The 11232-nt window shown below is 43.9% G+C and overlaps 1 protein-coding gene across 2 annotated transcripts in view; it reads left to right on the forward strand.

Annotated features, from left to right (window-relative positions):
• LOC137305053 (cytochrome P450 2K1-like) overlaps positions 1 to 11232 on the forward strand; it is a 29662-nt gene extending 18430 nt beyond the window's left edge. For both annotated transcript variants that reach the window (XM_067973826.1, XM_067973825.1), the window contains 4 exons: positions 5071 to 5212; positions 8581 to 8768; positions 9119 to 9260; positions 10470 to 11232. In XM_067973826.1, coding sequence (XP_067829927.1) covers positions 5071 to 5212; positions 8581 to 8768; positions 9119 to 9260; positions 10470 to 10648 — 651 coding nt within the window. In that variant the 3' untranslated portion in view covers positions 10649 to 11232. The remainder of the gene's footprint in view (positions 1 to 5070; positions 5213 to 8580; positions 8769 to 9118; positions 9261 to 10469) is intronic.

Consider the following 11232-nt stretch of genomic DNA (forward strand, 5'->3'; position numbering starts at 1 on the left):
AGACTGCACGACTGCTGTTTTCAACATTATATTAAACAGTATTACAATTATAATACAACGGTTTACAGATTACATTAATGACAAGCAATCAATACAACTTGATCTGTCTGCATATCCAGGTAGATCAGACCTTAGCCTTCATGGACTGCCTGTTGCAATGGACTTCCGACCATCCCCTGTTGAGAGCTCTAACTCTAATGCAGAGGGTGCACTAGTTGTTATCTTCCAAAATTCTATAGATTATGGAACAGTTCCTGCAGATTGGAGGGTGGCAAATGTAACCCCACTAAACAGGGAACTACAGACCAGTTAGCCTAACATCAGTAGTAGGGAAAATGCTAGGGTCTATTATAAAGGATGTGATAATAGGACATTTAGAAAATATCAACGGGATTAGACAAAGTCAACATGGATTTATGAAAGGGAAATCATGTTTGACAAACCTACTGGAGTTTTTTGAGGATGTAACTGGTAGAATAGGTAAGGGAGAACCAGTGGATGTGGTTTATTTGGATTTTCAGAAGGCCTTTGATAAAGTCCCACATAAGAGGTTAGTGTGCAAAATTAAAGCACATGGGATTGGGGGGAATATACTGGCATGGATTGAAAATTGGTTGACAGACAGGAAACAGGGAGTAGGAATAAATGGTTCTTTTTCCGGGTGGCAGGCAGTGACTAGTGGGGTACCGCAGGGATCAGTGCTTGGGCCCCAGCTATTCACAATATACATCAATGATTTGGATGAGGCAACCAAATGTAATATTTTCAAGTTTGCTGACGACACAAAACTAGGTGGGATTGTGAGTTGTGAGGAGGATGCAAAGAGGCTTCAAGGCGATTTAGACAAGTTGAGTGAGTACGTGGCAGATGCAGTATAATGTGGATAAATGTGAAGTTATCCACTTTGAAAGGAAAAACAGAAAGGCAGAGTTTTATTTAAATGGTGATAGATTGGGGAACGTTGATGTACAAAGAGACCTGGGTGTCCTTGTACACCAGTCACTGAAAGCAAACATGCAGATGCAGCAAGCAGTTAGGAAGGCAAATGGTATGTTGGCCTTCATTGCAAGAGGATTTGAGTATAGGAGCAAGGATGTCTTACTGCAGTTATACAGGGCCTTGGTGAGACCACACCTGGAGTATTGTGTGTAGTTTTGGTCTCCTTACCTAAGAAAGGATATACTTGCCATAGAGGGAGTGCAGCGAAGGTTCACCAGACTGATTCCTGGGATGGCAGGTCTGTCGTATGAGGAGAGATTGGGTCGACTCGGCCTGAATTCACTCGAGTTTAGAAGAATGAGAGGGGATCTCATTGAAACATATAAAATTCTGACAGGGCTCGACAGACTGGATGCAGGGAGGATGTTTCCCCTGGCTGGGGGGGTCCAGAACGAGGGGTCACAGTCTCAGGATACGGAGTAGGACATTTAGGACTGAGATGAGGAGAAATTTCTTCACTCAGAGTGTGGTGAACCTGTGGAATTCTCTACCACAGAAGGCTGTGGAGGCCAAGTCACTGAATATATTTAAGAAGGAGCTGGATAGATTTCTAGACACAAAAGGCATCAAGGGGTATGGGGAGAGAGCAGGAATATGATATTGAGATAAAGGATCAGCCATGATCATATTGAATGGCAGAGCAGGCTCGAAGGGCCGAATGGCCTACTCCTGTTCCTATTTTCTATGTTTCTATCTTTTGGGAGGGAGCATGCCCTATCTTTATAGCTTTTCGGCTGCGTTGTTTTGTACATAAGTACTGCTGGTCTTATTTCATGGTCGTAACCCACTTTGCTAACTCTTGGAAACCACCAAGGATTGTTTATACTATGTAAGTGTGGCTACCTTGCACCTTATCTCTGCTGCATAAACACTTTATTCCATGTCAGCCTTGAACATTGCTCAAGCGATGTCTATTGTTTACAGTATCTTTAGCAACCACATCTCTTATTTTGGAACCACCTTCTGACATTATAGCATCTAGGAACAGGCCACCTCCTGACCTTTTGGGTATTTAATTCTGAAGTTTCAGCATGGCCTTTGTCTTTTACAAACTGTTTTTGTTCACACACACTGAGATAAACTTTGTCCCCCTCCTATTAACACCACCCTGTTGCTAAATGTTTGGGAGCTTTATGTGACCTATACAAGATGTGATATTGACCATGCTTGGCTGTAAACGATATTCTTACAGTGAGTTTTAATCTTGCACTATATAACATGGAATGCCTTGCCATTATTTAATTGTTGAAAAGTTTTTATCTCACAGCCTCCTTAAGCCATATATGATTTTACCTTAAAAAATGATCTTAAAATTTTACTCTGATATATTGGCTAGTGCTTAATGCTTTGGTCTCACATTCTCCTCTCATTTTATCGGAGATTGTAAACAATTTTACAACACCAAGTTATAGTCCAGCAATTTTATTTTAAATTCACAAGCTTTCGGAGGCTTCCTCCTTCCTCAGGCGAACGTTGTTGGAAATGAAATCCTCAAAATGAAATTGCATTTATAAATCACAGAACAATGCTTGGTGATTACAGACAGTTTTTTCAACTGCCCGTTGCCAAGGCAATCAATGTGCAGACAGACAGGTGTTACCTGCAAGGTCTCCGAATATACAAATCACCAAAAAAAAACCCCAAAAAAACAGAGATAGAGAGGTAGAAACATAGAAAAGACAGCAACTGACCCGTTATATTAAAAACAGATAACATTTGTTCGCTGGTGGGGTAACGTGTAGCGTGACATGAACCCAAGATCCCGGTTGAGGCCGTCCTCATGGGTGCGGAACTTGGCTATCAATTTCTGCTCGACGATTTTGCGTTGTCGTGTGTCTCGAAGGCCGCCTTGGAGTACGCTTACCCGAAGGTCGGTGGCTGAATGTCCTTGACTGCTGAAGTGTTCCCCGACTGGGAGGGAACCCTCCTGTTTGGTGATTGTTGCGCGGTGTCCGTTCATCCGTTGTCGCAGCGTCTGCATGGTCTCGCCAATGTACCATGCTCTGGGGCATCCTTTCCTGCAACGTATGAGGTAGACAACGTTGGCCGAGTCACAGGAGTATGAACCATGCACCTGGTGGGTGGTGTCCTCTCGTGTGATGGTGGTATCTGTGTCGATGATCTGGCATGTCTTGCAGAGGTTACCGTGGCAGGGTTGTGTGGTGTTGTGGACGCTGTTCTCTTGAAAGCTAGGTAATTTGCTGCGAACGATGGTCTGTTTGAGGTTGGGTGGCTGTTTAAAGGCGAGTAGTGGAGGTGTGGGGATGGCCTTAGCGAGGTGTTCGTCGTCATTGATGACATGTTGAAGGCTGCGGAGAACATGGCGTAGTTTCTCCGCTCCGGGGAAGTACTGGACGACAAAGGGTACTCTGTTGGTTGTGTCCCGTGTTAGTCTCCTGAGGAGGTCTAGGCGATTTTTCGCTGTGGCCCGTCGGAACTGTTGATCGATGAGTCGAGCGTCATATCCCGTTCTTACTAGGGCGTCTTTCAGCGTCTGTAGGTGTCCATCGCGTTCTTCCTCGTCTGAGCAGACCCTGTGTATTCGCAGGGCCTGTCCATAGGGGATGGCCTCTTTGACGTGGTTAGGGTGGAAGCTGGAAAAGTGGAGCATCGTGAGGTTGTCCGTGGGCTTGCGGTAGAGTGAGGTGCTGAGGTGCCCGTCTTTGATGGAGATTCGTGTGTCCAAGAAAGAAACCGATTCTGAGGAGTAGTCCATGGTGAGCTTGATGGTGGGATGGAACTTGTTGATGTTATCGTGTCGTCTCTTTAGTGATTCCTCACCGTGGGTCCATAGAAAGAAAATGTCGTCGATGTATCTGGTGTATAGTGTTGGTTGGAGGTCCTGTGCAGTGAAGAAGTCCTGCTCGAACTTGTGCATGAAAATGTTGGCGTATTGGGGTGCGAATTTGGTCCCCATGGCTGTTCCGTGTGTTTGGGTAAAGAACTGGTTATCGAAGGTGAAGACATTGTGATCCAGGATGAAGCGGATGAGTTGTAGGATGGCGTCTGGAGATTGGCTGTTGTTGGTGTTGAGTATTGATGCTGTTGCAGCGATGCCGTCATCGTGGGGGATACTGGTGTAGAGTGCCGAGACGTCCATCGTGGTGAGAAGTGTTCCTGGTTCAACTGGTCCGTGTGTACTGAGTTTTTGTAGGAAGTCTGTAGTGTCGCGACAGAAGCTGGGGGTTCCCTGTACGATGGGTTTCAGGATGCCCTCGATGTATCCAGAGAGGTTCTCACACAGGGTTCCGTTGCCTGATACGATAGGACGTCCGGGTGTGTTGGCTTTGTGTATCTTTGGGAGGCAGTAGAAGTCTCCCACGCGGGGAGTATGTGGGATGAGAGTGCGTAGGATGCTTTGAAGGTCTGGATCGAAGGTCTTGATCAGTTTGTTGAGCTGGTGGGTGTGTTCTTTGGTCGGATCTGCGGGTAACCGTCTGTAGTGTTCCTGGTTGTCCAGTTGTCGGTATGCTTCTTTGCAATAGTCCGTTCTGTTCTGTATGACTATGGCTCCTCCTTTGTCCGCTGGTTTGATGACGATGTTGCGGTTGGTCTTGAGAGCGTTATCGGAGATGTTAACCTCTTTAAGATAAATGGATTTATACCTAAAGTTAATTCAGACCAATCCTTTAAGTGTCGTTTGGCTACCAGAATATATGAAAGGCTAATGGTGAATTAAGAAAGTGGAAAGAACTTTCACTGATATCTCAGGGTGTCCCAAATCGCTTTACAGCCAATGATGTATGTTTGAAGTGTAGTAACTGTGGTAATGTAGGGAAATGCAGCTTCCCTGCACTTCGTCAAATAGTGCCACCTGAGAGGGCAGATGGGGCCTCGATATAACATCTGATCCAAAAGACGGCACCTCTGACAGTGCAGCACTCCCTCAGTACTGGACTGAAATATCAGCCTAAATTATGTGCTCAAGTTTCTGAAGTGGGGAGTGAACCTACTGACTCAGAGGCCAGAGTGCTACCAGTCTCAATTACATAGATTAGCCCAGCAACGTATGTGTACAAATATTGGCTGAAAAATGTGATACATTCTCTTTTATTTTACTTTGTTTTGAAGGAATTCGGAGACCAAGATTTAGAACTTCAGAAAAGGAACGTGGTAATTACAGTAACTGACCTGTTTTCTGCTGGCACAGATACCACCTCCAGTACCATCTGCTGGGGGCTTCTTATAATGATGAAATATCCAGAAATCCAGAGTAAGAAATCGTTAGCATCACTTCTAGTACTTTTTGTGTTGCTGTTAAAAGCATTACCTGGTCAGTCCTTTATACATGACCTCTGAGGGACATGTGATGAAGATCTGTAGTTGACATCAATATATTGGTGTAGAGTGTTGAACAATGGTCTTTCATATCTGGGACCAGTGCTCAAATCCAGCCCTCACTAATGGAGAAAATCCTCCTGTGTCCGATCGCTGTAAGAATCTGCCTTAAAATAAAATGCGTCAGCCTCAATCTGGCTCCTAGTGACCCTGGAGCCTAGTACTCAAATAACCCCAAGATTAGCACCAAATTGGTCACATCAAAGAATGAATTTTTTGAGGCGGTAACAAGGAGGGTCGATGAGGGTAGCGCGTCTGATTTAGTCCACATGGATTTTAGCAAGGCTTTTGATAAGGTCCCACATGGCAGTCTGGAAAAAATGTAAAAGCCCAAGGGATCCAAGGGGAAGTGGCTAGTTGAATCCAAAACTGGCTTAGTGGCAAGAAGCAAAGGGTAATGGTCAACAGGTGTTTTTATGACTGGAAGGCTGTTTCTAGTGGGGTTCTGCAGAGCTCAGTACTCGGTCCCTTGCTTATTGTGGTATATATCAATGGTTTAGACTTAAATGTAGGGAGGTATGATTAAGAATTTTGCAGAGGATACAAAAATTGGCCATGTGGTTGATAGTGAGGAGGAAGGCTATAGACTGCAGGAAGATATCAATGGACTGGTCAGGTGGGCAGAAAGGTGGCAAATGGAATTCAATCCAGGGAAGTGTTAAGTAATGCATTTGGGGAGGGCAAACAAGGCAAAGGAATTCACAATAAGTGGGAGGATACTGATAGGTGTAGAGGAACAGAGGAACCTTGGAGTGCGTGTCCACAGATCCCTGAAGGTAGCAGGACAGGTAGATAAGGTGTTAAGAAGGTGTATGGGATACTTGCCTTTATTAGCTGAGGCATAGAATATAAGAGCAGGGAGGTTATGCTAGAACTGTATAAAACACTAGTTAGCCCACAACTTGAGTACTGTATACAGTTCTGGTCACTACATTACAGGAAAGATGTGATTGCACTCGAGAGGGTACAGCGGAGATTTACGAGGATGTTGCCAGGACTGGAGAATTTTAGCTATGAGGAAAGATTGGATTGGCTGAGATAGTTTTCTTTGGAACGGAGGAGGCTGAGAGGAGATTTAATTGAGGTGTATAAAATTATGAGGGGCCGAAATAGAGTGGATAGGAAGGACCTATTTCCCTTAGCAGAGAGGTCAATAACCAAGAGGCATAGATATAAAGTAATTGGTAGAAGGATTAGAGGGGAAATGAGGAGAATTTTTTCACCCAGAGGGTGGTGGGGGTCTGGAACTCACTGCCTGAAAGGGTGATAGGGGCAGAAAGCCTCATTGCATTTAAGAAGTACGTGGATATGCATTTGAAGTGCCGTAACCTACAAGGCTACAGACCAAGTGCTGGAAAAGGGGATTAGGCTGGATTGCTCTTTTTCAGCTGGCACAGACACGATGGGCTGAATGGCCTCTTTCTATGCTGTGCAAGAAAATCAAAAAGTTAGTATGCAGGTGCAGCAGGTGATCAAGAAGGCCAACGGAATGTTGGCTTTTATTGCTAGGGGGATAGAATATAAAAACAGGGAGGTATTGCTGCAGTTATATAAGGTATTGGTGAGACCGCACCTGGAATACTGCATACAGTTTTGGTGTCCATACTTAAGAAAAGACATACTTGCTCTCGAGGCAGTACAAAGAAGGTTCACTCGGTTAATCCCGGGGATGAGGGGGCGGACATATGAGGAGAGGTTGAGTAGATTGGGACTCTACTCATTGGAGTTCAGAAGAATGAGAGGCAATCTTATTGAAACATATAAGATTGTGAAGGGGCTTGATCGGGTGGATGCGGTAAGGATGTTCCCAAGGATGGGTGAAACTAGAACTAGGGGGCATAATCTTAGAATAAGGGGCTGCTCTTTCAAAACTGAGATGAGGAGAAACTTCTTCACTCAGAGGGTGGTGGGTCTGTGGAATTTGCTGCCCCAGGAAGCTGTGGAAGCTACATCATTAAATAAATTTAAAACAGAAATAGACAGTTTCCTAGAAGTAAAGGGAATTAGGGGTTAAAGGGAGCGGGCAGGAAATTGGACATGAATTTAGATTTGAGGTTAGGATCAGATCAGCCATGATCTTATTGAATGGCGGAGCAGGCTCGAGGGGCCGATTGGCCTACTCCTGCTCCTATTTCTTTTGTTCTTATGTTCTTATGTAATAGAGGGAAATTAGAGTTAGAAGGGACACCATGGTTACCTTTAAAGGTGGCTGCTGTGTGGTATGGAGCAGGTTGCTGACCTATCTACTACGTTTGGCGCCCACTCCTGATTTGCAGTGTTACCCATGCAGCTGGACACCTCTATCACTAGCTGGAGCTCCTAAACCCCAGAACCTGCAGATCCAAACCCCTATAACTGCAGCATCACACAACTGCTTTGGGAGCAATTTGGTTGTCAGTGAAATCCCCTATTGCTGCATGGAATATCCTTGGATATGATAAATCAATGAGGTAAAAGTGAACTAACAGCACAGAACGAGAAGACAGGTGCAAAATCAATATGCCTCAAGTGATTGGAGTTCCGAAGAAAGCTTCTCTTGCCCACATACACAAAGCGTTCCGTGTATAAATCAGCAATCCAACAGAACCAATTAATGCTGTGTCGATCCAATTCACTCAGTAAATAATTGGCTCCATATCTGCTTCGGAATTGGACTGAAGGTTATAAAGATTTGTGTAGATGGAAATGATTCATTATTCCAATTAACACATTTCACATTCAGAGAGCGCTCCTTTAGGAAGTGTAATTAAAATGTTCTCCTTCATCTGAATCTCGCTCTAACGAATGTAAACGTGCTTATTACAATGGTGCAAAAAAGTGGGTCTGGACTTCCAGACAAAACTGATGTCTCTTATAATCAAAATAATATTGACCTCTCGTAGACACAAATTCAACAGGATACTTCCCGCAATATCGATGGTGTTGGAATACTATCCTTAAGAAATTCTCTGATTTAGATTAGTTAATCATACACTTTCAATCAAATTCTTCTGAACATTTATAAACAATAGTAGTTACAGTAAAGTATTTAGCACTATTATTACAGCAGTGTCCTGCAATTTTTCGTGCATTCGGTGTCTTCACTGGCAAGTCATAAAGTTTCTCTTGGATCGTAACGCTTATCGCCTCGGCCGCCTGTTTTACGCCTGGCCTGATATTCGGTTCTATTGAAGTTTGTAGGCGACTGAATCGTTTTCCCCGAACAAGCATAACGGGCCCCATTATAAGCATTTTCTATTTCAGAGAAAGTTCAGGAAGAAATTGATCGCATGATCGGAGCCGGGAGATTCCCTCAAACAGAAGACCGGAAACTCATGCCCTACACTGACGCAGTGATACACGAAATCCAGAGGTTTGCCAACATTGTCCCGATGAACTTGCCTCATTCAACAACCGTGGACACACATTTCAGAGGATATTTCATTCCGAAGGTAGATTTAAAGACAAATGAGGATTAAATTTGACAACTTGTGCGTGGAGTTATTATTGCAATGTAATATTAAAGTACCTTCTAAATAGAAACAGTCACAGTATTTGAAGAGAAACTAATTAGAAGGAGTAATTTGGACATTCTCAATTAGGAAATCTGGAACCGTAATTTTAATAGTGGGGGGTGACCCATTACAACCTTTTAACAACAGTGTGGGGGCAATTTTAACCTAACTCGCCCGCTGGAGCCTGACAGGATCGGGTGCAACACTGGTTTTACACCCGGCCCGATTTCACTCTCCATCGAAGTCAGAAACATGCACAAAGTCAGATTTTTTTTGTTTGTTTTCAGGGAACTCACGTGATTCCCTTACTGACCTCGGTGCTGTACGATAAAACTCAGTGGAAAAAACCGAACGAATTCAACCCGTCTCACTTCCTGGATGCTGAGGGGCAGTTTGTGAAGAGAAATGCCTTCATGCCTTTCTCTGCAGGTAACGGATGGGAGAATTATGGATTTCTTTTGTAAAATATTTTCACTTGTCAAGATGACAGTAGCCACTGTTGAGAACAATGTTTAGTTGCGACCAGCAGCAACCTCAAAAGTGCCATAATGAGATGTCATTTGGCCTAGAATACAAATATTCTAATCAAAGCTCCCTGTGGATGAGTTTCCCACTTTGACACCAGTGAAAACATTTCACCTCCCTGTAATAATCTTTCCTGCTGCCTTTTTGACTGAGCCAATCAAATGATGAGCCTTTCTGTGCTACGACCGTACAGATACAGGAAGCCAATTTCACTTTCGAACATGTCCTCACGTCCTCCCCTGGAGGTGCTGACTGTTGCTAGGGTTACAGTTCTAGGGCTGCTATCCGCACTCTTGCTTGGATTAGTTGCCATGCTTCGTATGTGAGTCCAGACGGTCAATTTTAGTGGACTACTTTGTTTATGGAGCCATGATGTGGAGATGCCGGTGATGGACTGGGGTGGACAAATGTAAGGAATCTTACAACACCAGGTTATAGTCCAACAGTTTTATTTGACTATAACCTGGTGTTGTAAGATTCCTTACATTTGTTTATGGAGGGCATTATCGCCAATCCAGAAGGAGTCCTGATCCGACCTCCGTGTACAAGCATTTCTCAACAGAATTCGCAGGGCAGCGATTTAGGACGGGAACCATTGATAGCGCTAATAGTAACACACCACTCTGCTGCCTTGCGTAGGATTTACTCACTAAGGGCAGATCAAGCATCAAACGTAATATCATCATGGTCTTCAACCAGATCATTTCTCCTCGAAGTGAAATAGAAATGTGATGGCGTTTCTCAATTTATTTTACTTTTCTTCCTTTATGCCATTACTAAAACTGTCATCACTTCACAACAGGCTGGTAACTGTATGTGGTCACATTGATTCATTGTTTAAATGGAGCTTCAGATTGGAGGGTGAGAGGAAACAATTGTTGTCCGATGATCTTTGTGTCAACAGCAGTCCAGAAATCAACATAAAAAGTCTATTACATGTAATGTCAAGTAATAGAATTAAAATTAGCAAGTGCCACAGAGAGAGAACAATTGATAAAGTACTGCGAATGAAACTGCCTATCATTGCTGGTGTGAGGGATCATTTGCAGTCAATGAATGGAAAGCGCAGCTCTCTGTGTCCGTGGGACTGATCATACCCCTGTTCTTTTTCAGGTGGGAGGACGTGTGCCGGTGAGACATTGGCCAAGGTGGAACTCTTCCTGTTCTTCACAACTCTGCTGCAGAAGTTTCACTTCCAAGCCCCGCCCGGGGTTACTGACCTGGACCTCACACCACGAGTGGGACTTACACTGGTCCCAAAGCCTCACAAAGTTTGTGCTGTGCCCCGCTGATGGCCAGCACGGTTCCTACAGGTCACTCACTGGTCAATGATTATAGGTGTGTACCCCCACCTGGCTTGCATCATAACCGCTTTGCCCTTACCTTTAGTGTAGATGTTACAAAATTGTTCATTCTTTGCACAGTATGTCGTGTCATTTCACAACGGCGATAACAGCAACGAATCAACGGAGAATTTTCTCCAATTGTAAAAAATCTTGAATTCCATCCAGCACTGCGATTCTGTGTGCAAATTAATTAAGTCTCCATTCCAGATATTTTACTTGTAACCCAACCTGTACGAATTATTAATTTTTAAAATAAAAATCTGCCCTTTATGTAGAGCATTCAGGCCACCAGGACGTCGAAAATACTTTTTTAACTAATGGATTATATCTGATCAAAGGTTAAGCCATTATGAACTAATCATACAATAAATAACACTTCTCTCTGATTCTTACTATCTCACCAGCCCGCTTACTGCACGCTTTGCTCGGACTCCAAACTAATCGCACAGCTGCGCACAGGCACTCGTTACATGTTCCTGAAAACATATCTGCTGTCAGATTAATATTAACGTGGTGAATAAATATCTAAA

Source organism: Heptranchias perlo, chromosome 39, assembly GCF_035084215.1.
Source record: "Heptranchias perlo isolate sHepPer1 chromosome 39, sHepPer1.hap1, whole genome shotgun sequence".
In the NCBI taxonomy this organism is placed as follows: domain Eukaryota; kingdom Metazoa; phylum Chordata; class Chondrichthyes; order Hexanchiformes; family Hexanchidae; genus Heptranchias; species Heptranchias perlo.